At 34.7% G+C, this 22,202-nt stretch overlaps 1 protein-coding gene across 1 annotated transcript; it reads right to left on the bottom strand.

Annotated features, from left to right (window-relative positions):
- Window positions 1–10,395: 10,395 nt before the first annotated feature.
- Window positions 10,396–21,714, bottom strand: LOC149390211 (phosphoglycerate mutase-like protein). Its single transcript, XM_089619457.1, has 9 exons — window positions 21,452–21,714; window positions 21,229–21,336; window positions 20,896–20,975; window positions 17,821–17,923; window positions 17,475–17,549; window positions 17,254–17,342; window positions 12,840–12,959; window positions 12,687–12,728; window positions 10,396–10,565 (listed from the first exon to the last, which is right to left on the bottom strand). Exons 1-9 carry the CDS (start codon window positions 21,530–21,532, stop codon window positions 10,559–10,561), a joined length of 705 nt encoding a protein of 234 aa, XP_089475583.1. The 5' UTR covers window positions 21,533–21,714; the 3' UTR covers window positions 10,396–10,558.
- Window positions 21,715–22,202: the final 488 nt, after the last annotated feature.

Genomic DNA, 22,202 nt, shown 5'->3' with positions numbered 1-22,202 from the left:
TTTAACGCTTCTTTAAGCGGCAGAATTTTAAAAATATTCTTTTTCAAGTAAAACGTTTTTACTAACCTAGACAAAGAGCAAGCACATGTAAATAAAAACTAATGTGAGCATAAAAGATTACTAACCTTTTTAGAAGCTTGAACGTTGAGAAGCTTTTGGAAAGTTGCAACGTTCGTCTCCCCTTGCAGCACGTCTCTATTCTTTCCTCGGCAACTCGAGCAACCACGAAAGTTTCTATCACTAAATCACTCGAGAGAAAAAGGAATTAGTGTGTGGGCACTTTTAAACACTACGACTTAAGAACGAGTCTTGGAGTCGAAGAGCTAAACACTAGGTCAAATGAGGACCTAGGTGCCAAAACAATAAAAATGAAATTAAATAGAGAGAGAGAGGAGAGGGGCGGCCAAGCTAGAGAGAGAATCTCTCAATCTCTAAAACTTGGGATGAATGAAATGTGTGGAATGAGGCTCCTATTTATAGGAGAGGTCTCACCTTCAATAAGGTAGTTTCCTCTTCTATAGAATATCACATATTCATCAGCAAATATTGCCCATTTCCTCTTTGATTCACACGGCCAAGAAGGCTTCATGAAGCCCTTGGATTTCTTTCATATTTTGTTCTCTCCCTCTTTGGCCGAAATTCTCTATGCCACGCATAGGAAATTTGTTTCCTCTTTTTCTTTTGGCAAGTATCTTGATACATTTATGCACAAAATATTCTCTCTCTCTTTGGGTAGTAGGCGCCCAACTCAATCTAGAAAAGGCTTCTAGAAGCTTTTCCATTTGTTCATGACAACATGAAAAAGGCCCATTAAGAATTTTCAATAAAATTCTTATGAAATTAAATTAATCCACAAGGCCCAATAAGACTAATATTGGCCGAGTGTTATATGTCATTAAATGACATTGTCAAAAAATTTATTGACATTCATTTCATCTTATGTCTCAAAAGACAAAAATACCATTTTGACAATTTTCGTAAAACTTGTTTCGTTTTTGTTTTGACTTAGCTTCTAGTTTAACTATTCCTACTCGATGTGATTCGTGACAGTGACCTCATGGATCCAAATGAATAAAGCTTGAACTAAACACTTGGACTCAAAAGTTCACAAACATTTTCCAAGTTTAGCTTAATGTCAACTGACTCCACTAAAGAGTTGACACTGAAAATCTCTCGGTTCAAATGAATTTATTTTCTACTCAAGAATTCAACCTAATTGTAATGAGCGGATCCACAGAATATTATCAGTGTTTACCCTTCCTGGATATCATCAGCTAGTCGGGATTTACAAAATTACCATTTTACCCTTCTAGCTGTTATTTCCTCAACTCCTATGTCGCTTGTGAATAAGTTAGAAACAATGTATTGATGAGGGGCTAACAGGTCACATTGTTTCATCCAAAAGAGTCAAGACTCAATTTGGACACTGGCCAGTTCATTTATTCACATTCCAATGAACAAAGCATGAGGTGATATACATTGCATTTCAGCAATCTTGTGCATGAATTCCATATCTATGAGAACTTCACAAAGTTACTCATGACATTCTCACAACTTAGTACTTCACCAATAGGCCCTGTTCGGAATCACATAGTGAGTCTGAACTCTGACTTTCTCAAATGAGAATACGTAACTGTGAAATGGCATGTCTCATTTCAGGATTAAGGTAAGCGCGATGCAATTCATACGTAGTGACTTCGAGACATAAGAGGTTAATGGTTTGTTCTTATTTCATCTCTAGAAGTGCACTGGTCAATTCAGTACCTTCGGAAGATACCTAGAAGAACTATAGAGTCTCCAACTCTCAATGTCCCATAACCAGACATCATAGATTCTCCTAATAATCATACTGAGGTAAATAGTTCTTTGACCCTCAGTTTGAGAATATATCGTTTTAAGCAAACTACGAAGAGTTTATTCATGCAAATCTACATTTGTCTCTTTGTAAGTTGTTTAGTTTGTTTATGGACTAAAGACTAATGTTTTATCATAAAGCTTCAAACAGACAAGGAGGAATGAATGAACGTTTCAACTTTTTATTAATGAATAAGCAATTACAAGCAAGAGTCTTCATGAGACTATATTACATCAAATGTACAATGTAAAGACTACAACTCTTCTTGTGGGCACCATTGACAACATCTTGTTCATCCTAAAAACTTAAACAAACTTAAATCCTAAACCAAAAGACTATTCATAAACTTGTTTCGACTTTTTATCATAATGTCTCTCAACCCTATCTCAACCATCCTTTCCTCAAACAAACTCGAAACCAAAAACTACGTTGATTGAAAACGTATCCTCGACATTGTCCTTACCGTTAACAAGCATAAATGGGTACTCACCACCCCGTGGCCTCCTTAAATGAATGATGATTCGACTTACGAGGATAAAGACGCATTGGCGGCCTGGCTCCGATCCGATTAGGTTGCGAGGTGCTATATGTTAGCATCGATGAACAATGTGTTGCAACAACAACATCATGACATAGAGACTGCCACCGACATGCTCTACAATCTCCATGAGATGTTTGGAGGGCAAGGGCGTCAGGCCAGACAGCAAGCAGTTAGACAGTTTATGAACTGTCGCATGAAGGCTGGGACTCCTGTCAGGGACCATATGACGCTGATCATTAGTTACCTGAACGAGATGGAAATCCTAGGATCTGAAATTGAGGGGGAGACCAAAATAGATATGATCTTAGAAACTCTCCTCGAATCTTTCGATACCTTCAAGGTGAACTACTCCATGTACAAGCTAGAGTACACTGTTACCGAGCTTATGAATGAGCTTCGTACTGCTGAGGGTCTCACTAAGAAAAAGATGACTCAAGGAGAGGTACAAGCTACTGCCTCCACCTCTGGATCTAAGAAGAGACCTCGCAAGGCCGAGAAGAAGAACCAATCTAATGACTTGTTCTTGTTCTTGTTTTGACTTAGCTTCTAGTTTAACTAATACTACACTGATGACTTGTGGTAGTGACCTCATGGATCCAAATGAACAAAGCTTGAGCTAGCATACTTGGACTCAAAAGTTCACAAACCTTTTCCAAATTTAGCTTAATGTCAACTGAGTCCACTGAATAGTTGACACTGAGAATCTCTCGGTTCAAATGACTTTATTTTCTACTCAAGTATTCAACTTAATTATGATGAGTGGATCCACTGAATATTATCTATTTTTGATTTAGCATAGATAATATTCAGTGGATCCACTCATCACAATTAAGTTGATTCTTGAGTAGAAAATAAATTCATTTTAACTGAGAGATTTTCCGTGTCAACTCTTTAGTCGAGTCAGTTGACATTAAACTAAACTTGGAAAAGGTTTGTGAACTTTTGAGTCCAAGTATGTTAGTTCAAGTTTGTTCATTTGGATCTATGAGGTCACTATCACAAGTCATTTCGAGTAGGATTAGTTAAACTAGAAGCTAAGTCAAAACAAGAACTAGAAAAGTTTTACGAAAATTGTTTATACGGTATTTTTGTCCTTTTGGACATAGGATGAAATAATTTCAATAAATAAGTTTTTTTTGACATTTTCATATGATGACAAGCAATTTAAACCACACGGCCAAGAAGTATTTGGACCTTGAGGATTAATTTCATTTCATGGAATTTTACTTGAATATTCTTAATGAGCTTTTCTTATGTTGTCATGAACAAATGAAGAAACATCTAGATGGTCTTGCACGTCCAACCCAAGAAAGAGAGATTTATTTTGTGCATTCATGTATGAAGATACTTGCCAAAAGAAAAAGAGGAAACAAATTTCCTCTAGAATGAAATAAAAAGGGGGGGGGGGGGGGGGGGGGGGGGGGGGGCAAGGCAAGAGAGGAAGCAAAAGAGAAAACAAATCCAATGCCTTCTAGAAGCTTACTTGGCCGTGTGACATGAGGAAGGGAGGGCAAATATTTGCTCATGAATATGTGATATTCTATAGAGAAAAGGAAACTACCTTTTGAAGGTAATCCTTCTCCTATAAATAGAGCCCTCATTCTCATTGTTTCTCATCCCACAATTTTAGAGATTGAGAGCTTTCCTCTCTAGATAGTGGCCTCCCCCCTCTCTCTCTCTCTCTCTCTCTCTAACTTCTTTCGTTTTTGTTTTGGCACCTAGGTCCACATTTGACCTAGCGTTTGTTTTAGCTCTTCGACTCTAAGACTTGTTCTTGAGTCGTTGTGTTTAAAAGTGCCCACACACTAATTCCATCTTACCTCGAGTGAGTTATGTGATAGAAACTTTCGTGGTTACTCGAATTCCCGAAGAACGAAGAAAGACGAGCTGCGTGGGGAGACGAGTAATTCAACCTCCACAAGCTTCTCAACGATCAAGCTTCATAAAGGTTAGTAAACGTGTAATCGCTCTTAGATAGTTTTAATTTAAAAATAACATGTGCTTGCTCTTTGTCTAGGTTAGTAAAAATCGTTTTACTTGCTGAAAGAAAATTTTTATTTTCCGCCACTTGCTAGAAGCGTTAAATATTTTCTTAATCCTATATTAATTCCAACAAATGGTATCAGAGCTATGGTCAAAGTTAAGCATGTACATATGATTAAAACTATGAGCTTGAAAATCGTTTTCGAAAGACTACTCGTTTTTTTAACAAATTATAATTTTTTTCTTAGATTTTTTTAATTTATTACTCGTGTCTTTAAATTAAAAATCATGTTGATTTTCTATGACCTTGGGATGTTATTAAAACACATTAGAATCAGTTCTAAATTTTTTTAATTTTTTATAACGAAAAACGTGTTTTATTGAGTTTGAGAAATTTCGGGTAGGTTCATGACTAGTTATATTCTCTTGCAAGTTTTGTTTGTTTACTCGTTTCGTTTTACGTTTGTTGTTATTTACTTTTATACTATGTTATTACCATGTTAATAAAAACACATATAAAAGCTTTAACAACTCTCTAAAATGTTCTCGTTACACTCGATTCTTTTGCACTCAAATCCAGAATTAAATTATTTCATGTTTTATTCGAGCTTGAGAAAAACCCATGGTAAACATGGCATAACTCTCTGCTCAGAATTCGAAATTTAATGATTCTTGAATCAAATTAAAGGTCTATTTGTCCTTTTTCCAATGCCATTGGTTTTAGGTCAAAAGGATGTTGGAACAGCCAGTTATGGTAATTTTACTCTGAGGTGTGCGGCTGCTCCGAAAGTCCAGTTTTTAAAATTCCGGATTTCAGACCCCACTCCATGAGTTATAGAACTCTAATAAGAAAATTTCCTTGAGCAAAATTGTTTTTCATATGATAAGAATGTGAAAGTTTAAAATGTTTTGATTTTTGAAAAATTTACTTGAATTGAATTTCTTTCAAAACTTGAAAAAATTTTATCATCCAAATCATATATGTTTTTCAAAATGTTTTCAAAACTATATCTATATCACATATGTTCAAAATCTATATGCTCTTTAAAATTTGAGTGGGAGGTCTCCTCGAAGACAAGCCGAAAACTAAAGATGTGTAATCTCAAACTTTCAAGTGTTCAAGTGAGTTGAAGTTCACACTTCTGTTATGCACTTTCCCGAATAGAAAATAGGAAAATGTCTGAGTATGTACGTTGTGCCTTTATGCACTAACACTGCGCTTCCTTGAACATGAAGATCTAAGATTCCTTTCTAGAAGTTCACTCTATCACTCTAAGCACTAGGAAAGCATGTTTCCGAAATGTATAAGAGACGATGTGCCAACTCTAAAAACTAAGTGGGAGGGTAATACTTGTTGTTTACAACCCACGATCCCCAACACTAATGAAAAGTGTAATTGTCGCCAGGCTACGAGTCACTCTCGTGGCCCTCTCTTAAATGAGAGTACTCAACCCACGATCTGTTGCCGCATCTCCTGGAGCTCGGCATGTTTGGCCTCCATCTGGGCTTGTTGGCTTGACAACGCAGACTGCATCTCGCTAATCACTAGATCAGTCCGAGATGACGAACTTGACGAGCCTCCATCTAGCGCTCGAGCCATACCCAGGGATGACCTTGGGATCGAAAGCCCTATCCCGACTTCCCAATTTTGGCATGTCCCGAAAACTTCAGGCATCGCATACTCCTCTGCCGATTCTTGGCTGACCACTTGGCCTTGCTCCTCTGCTTGTCGCATAATATCCGCCACTTAGGCGGTGACTTGATCAATCACAAAAAAACCACAAAAAATTATCAAATAATAATGATAAGTAATTAAGTATAGTAAATTAGATGAGTAACTTACAACTTGCTACTTCGTGAAGTTCGTCGTCTATGATCCCTTAGCGTAATGGTGTTTGTCCGACCATATCGCTAAAGCTGAGCCCATAGTCCCATCTTCCTTCCTCTGCAAATTTTAAACGTCAAAATAAGACAACTGTACGTATTACAAATTAAAACTAAGCGACTTACGTTCTTGGAACGATGACCCAAAAAACTTAGCAACCCCAAATAACGCATTTATTATTATAATAACTTAAACTAAAATCTTAAACATTTTAATAAATTTATTACAATTAAATTTAAATCAAAATTAAATTAATCAAACTACCTAAACATGTTACTTAACTAATTTTAACATGTAAAATTACAATTAACTTAAACTAATTAATCATATTCTAAACATATTTTAAATTAAGTGAAATTAAAATACTTCATTTGCAATTAACAATTATTATCCTAGACTAACATTACTTATTACTAATTATTAAATATATTTATAACTAATTATATTTACTTACTGATTAAATAAATACATAAACAAAAAAAAATAACTTACTTGGGACCCTTTTTGGCATGGAGAGGCAAGCTGGGACAGCGGCGGCTGCAGACTCGACAAGGCGGGGCTGCGACGGCGTTGAGCGGCTCACGGAGGTCGGCTCCGGAGACGCAGCAGTGACGTCGAGGCGCTGGTGACGATGGAGGCAGAAGTGACATAGAATGAGCGAGAGGCTGAGGGGCGGCGTGCAGTGGCCGACGGGGCTGAGAACGACGGTCGACATATCGGAGAAACTGAGTTAGCTAGGATCGGCGAGAGAAAAAGAGTGAGAAAAAGAGTGAAAAAGATAGAGATAGCTTACCTTGGCTTGGTGGCGAGGAGGAGGGGCGGCGGTTAGGAGGATTGGCGGTCGGGGCTGGTCGGAGAGGCCGAGGAGAGCTGAGGTCAGCGCGGCGCTGGTCGCGGGAGGGCGGGCAGGGCTGGTCGCGGGCGGGTGGACGAGCGACGCTGGTCACGTGCAAAGGTCGGGCGCGGGCGGCGGCGCTGGGTCGCGGGCTAGAGGCCGGGCGCGGGCGGGCGGGCGGCGAAGCTGGGTCGCGGGCGAGAGAGAGTGAAAGAGAGAGAGAGAGAGGGTGAGAAGGAAAAATATGCAGAGTGAGGAAGAAGAAGGAGGCTAGGTGGGGTTTCAATAGCCTAAAAGTATCAGGTGCGACATGTCGCACCCGATACCACTTAAATTATTATAATAATTTTTTCGCGTGTTATATTTGGTGAGACTTTTAACATATTAGGTGCGACGTGTCGCACCTGTTGGGCTTATCAGGTGCGACAGTGTCACACCGAAAAGTAAATTCCACAGTGAAAAATATTCGGAAGGATTTAAGGCCCGCTTAAAATTTTTGAAACCTTTAGGTGCAACAAAGTTGCACCGAAAATTATTAGGGTGCGACTTGTCGCACCGGATACACTTAAATTTAGCAAAAAATTTAGTTCCGTAAGTGTATCCGGTGTGACATGTCGCACTTAATACCTGCTTAGATACGACTTTTAGAAGCGACATATCACACCTAATACCATTCCGCACCAGAAAACTGAATTTGTAGTAGTGATCCTTAGGATTTCCTAACAAATCGTGCAGAAGATATTCGGTGCAGATCTTTTTGCGAAATAAAATCCTCAATTCTTATTAATTTTTCAAAGGATGGATCAGTTCATATCTTGCGAGATATGATCTCAATAAGTTGTGAAACACGTTGAGATACATCTTTTTCCAGTTTTTTTCAATACAAAAAATAAGCTGGTAAAATTGTAACAACAATTCTATTTGGTTTGATCACATATGTAGAAATATTTGTATTCACTACTTTGTTAGATTTTTTTAATTCGTAATTGTAGAAATATCTCAAGACTTGATGATCAGAATAGATTATCTCTTCATGAATTTAGTTATTTCACATTTCATCAAAGATTTGTCGCCAACAAAATTCTCTAAGTTTGCCAAATTCTTATTGTAAATTAGTTGGTTCAATCCTTCAACAAAGTATTACCGTAGTCTCGTTTTCATGTGTTCTGTAATCATGTACGTATATATATATATATATATATATATATATATATATATATATATATATATATATATGAATAGAAATATGAAATTAATACATCTTACATTTGAGGTAAAGGCCATCATGGAAACAAAGCATAAGCACGAAGCTATAAAGAATTATTATAACTCATTTTATTAAAATTGAACCGTATTACTTGGAAGATCAGCCATTGATGCGTTTTTCCGGATATTTAGACCCTACAAAACTAGAGAGAACAATGATCATGACACCAAATATGTTATATCATAGATATGTAAGTCTTATGTTCAACGATCAAGGTGAAATAAATTTACCATATATATATATATATATATATATATATATATATATATATATATATATATATATATATATATATATATATATATATATATATATATATATATATATATATATATATATATATATATATATATACTAATGTTAGCACGTGCAAAAATATTCCAATTGTAATTCAACAGCCAAACCTGCAAAAAAAAAAAAAAAAAAAAATCTATTAGTAGCTTATATGCCGTGGGAAGGTTACAATTCTGAGGATGCAGTACTCATTAATGAGTGTCTCGTATATGAGGAAATTTATATTTCTTGACCTCTTCCAAAATGTATAATTGTGGATATAAGAGGGTTTTTTTTTTATTTGGTGGCAATTTTCAAAAATATATCTTAAAATATAATAAAATACGGAAGCTAAAATACAAATATCCGCATGGAAGATCTACTCTTTTTTTTTCTTCCAAATCGTTGTTGTGGACGATACATATGTAGAAAGCCTATATTTGGTTTTTCTAGTATTTTTATGTTCTTTTTCCTTTTTTATTTCTATAGTGGAGATAGTCGCACGTAATGACAGATTGCTTTTTGCATGTCTAAATTTTTCTAAGATTCTTATTTAATAAAAAAAATTAACAAAAAACGTATAAAAAGCGAAAAAGAAGAGATATTTATAAGCCATACTTGAAAAAAAAAATTATATATACATATATATAATAATATATTTTAAGATTCATATTGGTCGGACTAAAAGAAAAATTATATATAAATGTATATAATAATATATTTTAAGATTCATAGTGTCTACTGATTGGAAAAAGCAATAATTCAAAATGAAAGCAATTGAAGATGTTAAAATTAAATTTTTTACAGTGAATAAATATGTAGAAACTAAATTTGATAGTATTTTAATTTTCTTTTCATTTAGTTTGAACTAAGGTTACAGGTAATCTTATTCATAAATTTAAATAGTAGTTTAAATTGAGTATATAATTTTTTTTTTGGATAAATAGAACTAGAAAAACTGTAATATTATACTTTATTTAAGTATTTGGTTTAAAAGATAAATATTTGATACTTTTAATTTTTAAATATATCTATTTTTAGAAATTAGATGAAATACTATATCCGATTTTTTATTTTTTTTTTTTAAATCGAATACAACAGTTAAGATTACATCTATATAATAATCACATACAATTAAAATATATAGTGGTAATAATCATTTAATATATATGTGTTTGGGTTTTTGTCTAGCTTATCACTTCTATTGTTCTAACCCCGAATCCGTAAGTTATATCCGATGTTTTTTTTAAATCGAATACAACAATTAAGATTACATCTATATAATAATCACATACAATTAAAATATATAGTGATAATAATCATTTAATATATATGTGTTTGGGTTTTTGTCTAGCTTATCACTTCTATTGTTCTAACCCCGAATCCGTATATATATATATGTATATATATATATATATATATATAATCTAATCATGAGTGAACGTGTTTATAACTTTTATTGTCAATTTTAACTAAATCAAATCAGTTTTTCAAATAGAAATATGAAGAAAATAGAAATACGAAGAGGATAGATCTATGTTTTGTTTATGCAGTGCTTTAGTAAAATTGGTGCTTGAATAATTCTGTGTAAATAAATTTGGGTCAATGATGAAAGATTATAAATTTCACCACCACGCATTTAACAATGCTCAACTTTACTGATCTCGAGTGACATACACAAGAGGAATAACGACTACAAAAATTAGCTGAAAACTATATTCTAATATATTTTTTTAGAAAGGGTATTCTAAGTCAGTTATACATATACAAAATAAAGAGGAATTCATAGAAATGTAAAGTTTTCGAGAAAACGATGACTTTATATATGTTAAATAATTGACATAGAAATTTGATTCAAATAATAAAAATAGTGAATGTCAAGCACTGGTTCCAATATAGCTTCCACATGATCCATTTCGTTATGATCTGCAGTGACATGAAAACTAATTTAGAAATTAAAAAAACAAAATAAGATGAATATATGAGAATATTTGAGCTTCTTAATAATAGCACAATTCCACCAAATAAATTAGTTGTGACGATGGCGATTGAGGAACGAAATGAACTGAACCATGACAGCCGAGACAGAGCGACGACGATGGACATGGTGAGTCTGAGAGAGAGAGAGAGAGAGATTTTGGGGAGCATGTGAATTTTTAAAATTTTGTGTTTCAGTGAGAGGATTCTTCATGAATTCTTTTAGCAAGTGTTAAAAAAATTTATTTCTCTGTTTGGGATTGAGCAACGGAAAAACAAAACAGGAAGAGAGAGAACGATTTATTTAAGCAAGATGCAATGAAAGAGAGGAGATGATTTGCTTATAGAGAAGAGAGATTTGCTTATGAAGATAGCATTGCTTTTTGTTTTCGCGATAGATGGAGGCTCCGTTTGGAACCCGGAAAATAAGAGAGAAAGTGAAAATAATAGAGAAAATGAAAATGTGAGAGAAAATAATAGAAAAAGTCAAAATTCTAATTGTGTTTGAAAGTCATGGAAAATATGAGAAAAAATTGACGGGAAAGTAACGAAGAGACTAGTTTATTTACATTTTTTGCCCATTTTAGAAAATTACATTTTTAACCTAAAAAATTTACACTTTTAACCTTTTTTTTTTAAATTTCATTTTTACCCTGAATTTTTTTCATTTAGACCCCCTAAATTTTTTTTATTTACATTTTTTGCCCATTTTTAAAAAGTTTTACATTTTTACCCTAAAAAATTTTCACTTTTGACCAATTTTTTTAAAAAAAATTTCATTTTTACCCCTGAATTTTTTTTAATTAGACCCCCTAATTTTATTTTTTTTACATTTTTTGCCAATTTTAAAAAAGTTTTACATTTTTACCCTAGACAAATGTGATCCTCTCATAGACAAATATGGAGAGATTCTCATTTTCCATTTGATTTTCGAAGGAAAATGAAATCCTCATTTTAGTTATACACTTTCCCTCGTATTTTTGATCATATTTTTTTTCTATCATATTTTCATCAATCCAAACAACCTAAGTAAAATAGGAGGGATTTTCATTTTCATTTCCCTCCTATTTTCCGGGTTCCAAACGGAGCCGGAGTGTAGAGGGAGACATCTGGCTAAAAAACATAACATGCAATGACTAAACAGTGAGATAAGAATTGGAGAGATTCTAATAATAACATTTGTTTAACAGCTCCTGGCACGTAATAGACATGCATTCATAATAACATTTGCCACGTTACTACTAAGAATTTCGTGATGCGTTTTTTTATGAGCAAAAGACAGCTGCACTATATAAAGACAAATGCCAAGCATGTAAGAAAGGAAAGAAAAAGACAGCTGTCCAAAGCGACGTGGCTTAGGATTTATTAGTTTGTTGTTAATTTTTTTTTTTTTTTAATTCATCTATGTAGATAAATGAAAGTTCACGAAGTATATTACACCGACTTTTTAATGAGTTGGTTTTGATTGCGAGATTCTACAAAGAAAATATATGTTTGAAAATATGTTTGTAGTGTTATGTAGAAATCAAATTTGCTAGAAGACAAAATATTGAGGACCTTTGTGCTTATCCTCATATATATGTAGAGTTAGTTTGTTGTTAATTTTTTTTTAATTCATCTATGTAGATAAATGAAAATTCAGGAAGTATATTACACCGACTCTCTTAATGAGTTGGTTTTGATTGGGAGATTCTACAAAGAAAATATATGTCTGAAAATATTTTTGTAGTGTTATCTAGAGATCAAATTTGCTAGAAGACAAAATATTGAGGACATGTGTGTTTATCCACACATATATGTAGAGGTATACAGTGACGGAGCCAGAAAAGCCCATCAAGGGGGGCTAATTTGAAAAAAAAAATTTAGGGAGGGCTTGATTGTAAAAAATTTGGCCAAAAGTATAAATTTTCAAGGGAAAAAAATGGGCAAAAAATGCAAAAAAAAAAATTTTGAGGGGGGCTTAAGCCCCTGCTGGGCCTATACTGGCTCCGTCACTGGAGGTATAGATATATATATATATATATATATATATATATATATATATATATATATATATATATATAATCTTACCTTTCAATAATAAGCAGCGATCGAAGCTCGCAATTGAAAAATCTGCAACCACACACATTGCGTCTTAATTAGCTTAATTAAGCATAAAATTTACGTAAATAAGATATTTCATAGATGGTATTCTGAGATAATTAATAGTATTAGCATACTTACTTGATGGACATTTCATTTTTTACTGACGGGTGACAATCCTCAGAAAGGTATTTCAAGGTCTCATGCAAGAATGCACTGTGGGTTACAACGGCGATCTCCTTCTCTTTCAGTGTCCAAAGCCTATTGATCAATTTATAAACGTCATATATATATATATATATATATATATATATATACATTTGATGTGTGTGTGTGTGTTACTAGCATATATATATATATATATATATATTAACCATTATTATTATTATATATGTTTAGGATTATTTCCCTTTTTCTTTATTTCCTTTTTTGTTGTATTAGAGTTATTTCAATGCATTATCATTCAGACTATTTCTTCTATTTTCGTAACCCTAAAATCTTCATAGTATCAGAGGCCTAAAATCATTTTTTCATATTCGTTCACCATTGGATTGTCACGAAATTTTCACAGAATGTTCGTGAAACATATTCTCTCATTTTGAATAGTTGGATTGCTGTTTTGAGTATTTTAAGTCTGTCTGTCGAGTGAAGAGATGAATTGCGAATTTATTTTCGCAACAGCTCCGACCAACAACAGGGAAATTGAGTTTGCGACTTCGTCAACTGTTGGATTGTCACGAAATTTAGATAACATGTTCAGAATAATTTGAGGTACATTTTGAACAGTGGGATTAAAGTTTTGAGCTCTTCAAGTCTCTCTGTCGGGTGAGTCACAGAGCTGCGAATTGTTTGGCAGTTTTACTTTGCGTTGGGTAGTTTGGTTGTTGTTTGGTTGTAAATTGCTTCATTTTTTATTGTATATTGGGTTGTTTAGATTTCAAATTTGGTTGTTTGATTTCATCTTTGGAGTTATGGCGAGGCACAATGACGAGTGTGCTTACTCCAAGAAGAACGGTCATTGGAAGGCTGAGTGTCCCGTATTGTTGAGCAGAGGCAAAACGCAGCCACAACACCCACAACTACCACAGTCCCATCAGCGATCGTTGGCCCCATTTGTTGATCCGTATATGTTTGAGCAGTTCCAGTTCCTTGCCTCGCAGCCTCATGTCATGTCCGCCTCTTCCTCAGGTTTGTCTTTGTCGTCAGCCCCAGGTATACCATCCTCCTTGTGGATCCTTGATTCAGGTGCCTCCAACCATATGTCCATTCACTTGTCATCGTTCGTGTCATTGTCTCGTCATTCATCTCTACCCGTTATGATCGCCGATGGTACCCCTATGCCATCGGAGGGCATTGGTTCTGATGTTATATCTCATATTTCCATTCCTAATGTCTACTATATCCATAGTCTTGCTATAAATCTTGTGTTTCTTAGTCAATTGACCGAATCTGATTTCTTAGTCACGTCCTTTTCTTCTTCCACTTGTTGTGTTCAGGATCCGCGATCTCAGACGGTGATTGGGACAGGCCGTAAGCAGGGGGGGACTCTATGTCTTGGATGAACTCAAAGTATCGAGTGTCGCTGCCTCTAGTGTGGATTTATCTTCTTTTCGTTTGAGTCATTTATCGTCTGACTTTTATTCGTGGCATTCTCGTTTGGGTCATGTTTCAGTGTCTCGTTTGCGTTTTTTGGTTTCTACGGGAGCTTTAGGTCATTTGAATCCCATGATATTTCTGATTGTAGTGGTTGTAAACTTGCAAAATTCTCAGCCTTACCATTTCAAAACAGTGTTTCGTCATCTATTGCTCTCTTTGATATTGTGCATTCTGATTTGTGGGGACCTGCCCTTGTATCTACTAAGAGTGGTTCTAGATATTACGTCTCTTTTATTGATGATTTCACTTGTTACACTTGGGTTTATCTTATGAAGCGTAGATATGATTTTTTTGGTATTTATCGTGATTTTAGAACTCTTGTTAAAACACAACACTATGCTGTCATTAAATGCTTTCGTTGTGATTTAGGGAGTGAATATACTTCTAACGATTTTTTCCAATTACTTGCTTCTGATGGGACCATTCGTCAAACCTCATGCACCGAAACACCTCAACAAAACGGTGTTGCCGAAAGGAAACACTGTCATCTTATTGAGACCTCTCGCTCATTCCTATTGTCCTTCGAGGTTCCCAGTATTTTTTGGGGGGAGACTATCCATACCGCAGCCTATATCATAAACAGAATTCCAACCTCTCACAATTCAGGTTTGTCCCCTTCGAAAAGTTGTTTAGCAATGTCCCTGATTATGCCTCTTTGCGTGTTTTTTGTTCCGCTTGTTTCGTTCTTCGACCTCACGTCGAGCGCGATAAATTATCTACTAAGTCTTTGTGTGTCTTTTTGCGATATGGTGTTGGTCAAAAGTGATGTCGTTGTTTTGATCCGGTCAGTCAAAAGTTGTATGTCTCTTGTCATGTTGTGGTTTTAGAGCATATTCCTTTCTTCTTTGTTCCTGCTAGTTCTCATAACATGACTCAGAATGATCTTATTTGCATTGATCCTTTTGATATTAACACCGATGAGTTTGTACACACTGATACTTTGGTTCCTAAGATACACATGCCTCCGACCCCTCCTGCTACGACTGCTAAGCCATCATTTGAGATTGCAGATTATGCTCCTCTGCGTCAGTCCACTCGTCATCGTAAGTCCACTAAACTTCCCGATTTCGCTTATTCTTCATACTCTACCTCTTTTGTTTCCTTTCTCGTGTCTCTTCACACTTTGTCTGAGCCTTTGTCCTATAGAGAGGCTGTTGTTGACCCCATATGGCTGAGGAAATTACTGCTCTACATCAGATTCATACCTGGGACTTTGTACCGTTGCCGTCGGGGAAGAGGGCTATCGGTTCTCGTTGGGTCTATAAGATCAAGACCAAATCAGATGGGTCCGTGGAGCGGTACAAGGCCCGTGTCGTTGCTAAAGGCTATTATCAGGAGTATGGTATGGATTATGAAGAGACTTTTGCGCAAGTCACAAAGATGACGACGATCCGCGCTCTGATCGCTGTGTCTTCCGTACATCGTTGGCAGATATCTCAGATGGATGTGAAGAATGCCTTCTTGTATGGTGATCTTCACGAAGAGGTCTACATGACACCCCCTCCCGGTGTCGCACATTAGCCCAGTCATGTGTGCAAGCTGCGCAAAGCTCTTTATGGTCACAAACAAACTCCCCGAGCTTGGTTTGAGAAGTTCTCCACCGTGATCACCTCTCTTGGTTTCATTCCTAGTCAGCATGATTCCGCTTTGTTCGTTAAGCATACGAGTACATGGCGTATCCTCTTGTCCTTGTATGTTGATGATATGATACCGGCGATGATTATGATGGGATTGAATCGTTGAAGTCTGACTTGGCTCGATGCTTTGCTATGAAAGATTTGGGTTCGTTGCGTTACTTTTTGGGTATCGAGGTAGCCTTTTCCCCGAAAGGCTATCTTCTATTTAAGTCAAAGTATATATCAGATCTTTTTGAGCGGGCTCATCTCACTGATAGCAGGACCGTTGATACTCCTCTTGAAACTAATGCTCGCTACTCTCCCTCTGACGGGTCTCCTCTGCACGATCCTAGCCTATACCGCAAGGTGGTAGGGAGCTTGGCTTATCTCACGGTTACTCGTCCCGACATTGCACATGCTGTTCATATTGTCAGTCAGTTTCTCAATGCTCCTACCATAATTCATTGGGCTGCCGTTCTTCGCATTCTCAGGTATCTTCGTAGTACTCAGTTTCAGAGTCTACTGTTTCCTTCCTCATCTTCGTTAGAGTTGCGCGCATACTCTGATGCCGATTGGGCTGGTGATCCTACGGATCGCAAGTCCACCACTGGATTCTGTGTTTTCCTTGGAGATTCACTCATCTCTTGGAAGAGCAAGAAGCAGAATGTTATTTCTCCCTCTTCCACTGAAGCTGAGTATCGCGCTATGGTCATGACTACATGTGAGATTGTTTGGTTACGCTGGTTAGTTGTTGATCTGGGTGTCACTCTTCATCATCTTACGCCGCTATACTGTGATAATCAGAGTGCCATCCAGATTGCTCGTAACTCGGTCTTTCATGAGCGAACCGAACATATTGAGATTGATTGCCATTACACCCGTCATCATTTACAGCTTGGTACGATCACATTGCCATTTTTTTCATCTTCTCTTCAAATTGCCGATTTATTCACGAAGACTCGCTCCACTTAGCGCTTCCGCTTCTTAGCTGATAAACTCTCAATGCTTATTTCTATAGCATCGTGAGTTTGAGGGGGGATATTAGCATATATATATATATATTAGCCATTATTATTATAATATATGTTTAGGATTATTTCCCTTTTTCTTTATTTCCTTTTTTGTTGTACCCATACTATTGTATTTCTCTTCAACGCATTATCATTCAGACTATTTCTTCTATTTTCATAACCCTAAAATCTTCATGTGTATCATAAGGAAATGAGTATGTCATCCATTTAAGATTACTGATTAAAAAATAGTAAAAAAATAAAAAAGATTACCAATTAAAAAACTTGAGTCCTCTAGCTGCCAGTTCTTCATCGCTCTCTCTAACATCATGCTTCCACAATATATCTTCATTACTTTCAATCTGAATATATAAATGTATATATATATATATATATATATATATTTTTTTTTTTTAAAAACACATAGTTAATTAACAAAAACTATTGAATAACAAACCAATGTCAAAGTAATTATAATGAAATGGAATATTTACCTGTGAAAAATCAAAAGCTGGAAAAAGAGATCTGTACTCGTCAATACTTCTTCTCTTGTCACATGGATTCACTCCCTATCATATATAACACACGGTTTTAAAAAAAAAAAAAAAATTTAATCCTTGTTAAACAATTGTCACATGGATTCAATCCCTATCATATATAACACTAATGCGTTAAAAAAAGAACTAAAATCAACCCCTGTTAAACAACGCAAATAAATGAATAAAGAAACAAATAGTAAAAAGTAAAGGACGTAATATATATATATACACATTAGATTGCAAATTATTTTTCAAGAAGGTATCTTTATAATTGAAGTCGAATGTACTAATAAAGTCATACCAAACGTTCTCGACAAAGTTCAACAGCCATGAACGGAGGGCCATGCAGACTATTCCTGGCGTCAACATCGTGCCCGAACGCTCCAACAGCTGTTTGCATGGTCCTACAGTTATTTAAATACCAGAATTTAATTTAATTACTGATAAAAGGGTGTTGGGTATTCAAACACAGTGCACACACCCATTGTACATTGTGTCATATATCTTGCATGGTCCTAATTTAATGATATTTTAATTTAATTAAATATAAACCGATGTCGTATTAAATTTAATGACATTTTAATTTAATTAATGATTTGCATGGTCCAGCACTTTTTCACTAAGTATATATATTCTAAAGATTTTCTATTTGGCGATCAGGTTTTCCAAATCAGTGAACAACATTTTTTATTTAAGGAATCATATCACTACTACAAATGTTGGATTATACAACTTATTTTAGTAGAAACTCGTAATTCTACAATGCTTAAAATAAGTGTTGTAAAAACTAGTAATTCTATAATGCTTAACATAAATGTTGTAGAATCTGGGTGTTTTTACAATGCTTATGACTAAGCGTTGTAGAAACACCAAGTTTCTACAACGCTTGTGTTTAAGCATTGTAGAATTTAATATATTTCAGATTTCCCACAATGCTTAGACTATCCGTTGTAGAATCCTCACCGCGGCGCTACGTGTTTTATGCCGCGACGAGAAATTTCTACAACGCATAGATTAAGCGTTGTAGAAGGATGGACCTCGCCGCGGCGAGATTTTTAAAAAAATTCATACCCTTTCTACATTGCATTTGGATGCATTGTAAATACCATTGCCGCGGCTAAGAAATGACGTCGCTACGGTGAGACAAGCGCTGCAGCAACGTATAATTTACGCCGCGGCGAAATGCTTCTACAACGGATATTTTAACTGTTGTAGATGCATCTCGCCGCAGTGAAAATTATACGTCGCCGCGGCGAAATGCTTCTACAACGAATATTTTAACCGTTGTAGATGCATCTCGCCGCGGTGAAAATTATACGTCGCCGCGGTGAGCGTTTTTTAATTATTTGAAAATTGCACAATGAATTTATACCGTTGTAGAAACTTCTACAACCCTTAGACATCTGTTGTAGAAGTAATATTGATTCTACAATGGATTTTTAAGTGTTGTAGAAAACTCTTGGATTTTACAATGGATATTTAAGAGTTGTAGAAAGCGCGATAATTCTACAACAGATATTTAAGCGTTCTAGAAGTTTCTACAACGCCGGATTCTACAACGCTTGACAAGTGTTGTAAAATCATTCTACAACTGTTTTTAAGCGTTGTAGAATCCTCGTTTTGTAGTAGTGTATGTACGTAGTTTATGAAAATATTAACACTATAAACAACAATAGAAGATAACTATCTAAATAATAAGGTAATAGAATTTTTAAATTTATTAATAATCAATTCAACTATATTTTTAATAATAATAATAATAATAATAATAATAATAATAATAATAATAATAATAATAATAATGGAAGAAACATACCAATTGACAATTTGATTAATAAGTGTGAACTAAAAATGTTATATGTATCACTGTTACATTTAAACTTTAATATTACCGTGACAGCTCGATTTTAAATTAATGTTCCATCACTACAATAAATTAACGATTAATGTTGAGTTCGTATTCGTGGGTTCGGATGACGGATTAGGGCATGGTAGTACCAAAAAAAAAATGTATAACCATTAAATCTTAAAATTTAAAAATAAATATATAGTTTATAAATGTAATTTGCATTGTACATCTATGTGTGGAGTATAGTTCATATAGTCATCATCACAAAGCAAACAAAACCGTGTTTTTCCTTCAACTGTGGTCCACTTCGCCCTATGATAATTGATTCATTTTTTTTTTAATTCTATTTACAAATATTCTGATTAATATCAAGCTAGGATGACAATTTTACTCATGTATCCACGTATCCGCAAGACCTTATTTAGGATTTTATCCGCATAAATCAATAATGGGTAAGATACGATTATTACCCATTAAAAATTATATAGGTATAGATTTAGAATACTCTAACCTGAATCTCACGTGCTTGCAATTATTACTATATTTATGAATTTTAAGCAATTTTAATATACATATTTATCAATTTTAGTATTTTTTTTATATTTGTTTATTTTTATTTAAATATTTTTTTTAGATTTACTTACTTTTATCAATAAATTAAATATAAAATGAGTAAAAAGTACTCATGGGTCCTGTACCTACTAGTATTTTATCTAGACTCAGACCCATTAAAAATAAATTGGTATATATTATGATTTAAAAAAAACGCGGTAAAATTTGATTTTGCAGTACTCTATCCAAACTCTATCCATTGTCATCCAGGCCGGTAGGAATTTTACATTTTATAAATATCATCTTTCTTTTTCTTCGTCTTTATGAATCTAAAATATCAATTGAACTGATAAAAAATTTCGTGGAAAGCATAAAGAATAAATGTATTTCACAACAAGTCATAAAAACAGAGAGTTAGAAATATATTTTAATACTATTCTCAATTAAAATGGACTGAAAGACGATGAATAATACTGTTCAAAATTAAGGCAATCTAATTATATATTTTTCACAAAAAATAATGATTTAATTATTATTTTAATGGATTTTGCATGATTAAATTATGAAAAAATTGATAGCAGGAGATATTTCAAGATTATATTCATAAAAAATCACTAGAGTCAAAAGTGAATTTTAACAAATTCAATGATTTTACGTCTACTTCTTTTTCCTTTATCTCCGTTGTCGTCTTGTTCTTTTACGTTTTCTTCTCTTCTTATGAGATGCGTGTACAAGTGGGGGAGGGTAAAAACGAGAAAAAAAAAATCAAATCTTATTGCGACGAAACTCATGAGAATTCCAAAATAAAAATAACTGAAAAGTTTAAATGGTCACTATTATGACGGCTAAAAATATTAATATTGCAATCACTATTTGTACTAGTGAAACTTAAACAATAGTTTTAAGAAATGGAATTAAAGTTTCCGAGATGAAAATGTTGCTGTTGACAATTTAATCTACGGTTTATCTTATTACCTCAACATAGGAGAAGTGATGACTAACTCAATCCTCTTTGCGAGTCCTGACCCTTGAACATGCTCACGCAGATTATCAACCTATCATTAAAAAAATTAGTCCTATTGAAATGCACTACAAGTTAATTAGTCCTAATGTATTATACATCCGAGTTACAGACATTTAATCCCCTGAAGAAATTTTAATGGCAATCCAAACTATACTTAATAATGTAGTTGAGATCTTTTCATTATTAATATGGGAAAATGACGTGCAATACACATGGCCACATAAAAAAGAGGTATTTTCGGAGTTTTGTTTTTGATCTCTCGTGTATAATTATGAGAAACGAACCTGGTTGGAGCCGAGAGGACTAAGGTGTGCGTCGAAATAGTCAAATGAGGACAAAAGGTCGTGATTCTTTTCGCTTGCCACATTATGAATCCCTTGAGCGTGTCTCACCTGTGTAAAATTTACCAATTAGCTTAACATTGCACGTGAGAGGTGAAGATGTCACGTGCAGTGCACACAGTCTAAGTTTATAGATAAGATGAGATGGTAATAAACTCCGACGAACCAGGTGCAGAGTTTTGCAGCGCTGCTGTGGCCACACACTCGTTCCTGCTGCCGCGAAATCGTACTGAACCTGCTTTCCCATCTACAAGATTCTATATATATATATATATATATGATTTAGTTCTAGCTAGAGATCGACGAAAGGTTAACCTGCCTGAGTATTGAGGGGTCTTTGTTGTTCCGATACTTCGTAAAAAGAAAGAGAGAGGAAGATTGGTTTTGAAATAGGCGTGTTTGTAACCGTGTGAATGGTTGTATGTATGTATATATACACAAACCCTTCGCATCAATTGGCACGTGCCCAGCCTTACGTTACGTCTTTGACTTGACCTCCAATTTGCTTATTTTTGACGTGATTCGATTGCCTAAACAACTTTCATCAAATGATATTAATTCCATTGGAAGTTTCTAACCGATATTTAATTTATCACCAATTTTTGTAAGAATATATATATATATATATATATATATCTCCTATATTATAAGTACGTATCGTTATTTACTGTTCATCTTATTTTGTCCAATCAAATTTATTCATCTGGGCAAATGAAAGACTGTTAGTTGTCGCGCAGTTGTAAGCTTACTCATAGCATAAACAGCATGAACGGTCGACACGTTTGTCGATGCTTATTCCCAATATCTAAACTTCATTTTTTTTGTCTGATACATCACAGACTTCTCCATTCTTCCTCACCGCCTCTCTCCCTCACCTCACCTCACCGCTCTCTTTCTCTTCCTTCCTCTCTCACCGA

Source organism: Urtica dioica, chromosome 7 (assembly GCF_054948205.1).
Source record: "Urtica dioica subsp. dioica isolate 48M chromosome 7, U.dioica_male_clone48M_v1_H2, whole genome shotgun sequence".
NCBI lineage: Eukaryota > Viridiplantae > Streptophyta > Magnoliopsida > Rosales > Urticaceae > Urtica > Urtica dioica.
This window is presented reverse-complemented; position numbering and strand designations above follow the sequence as displayed.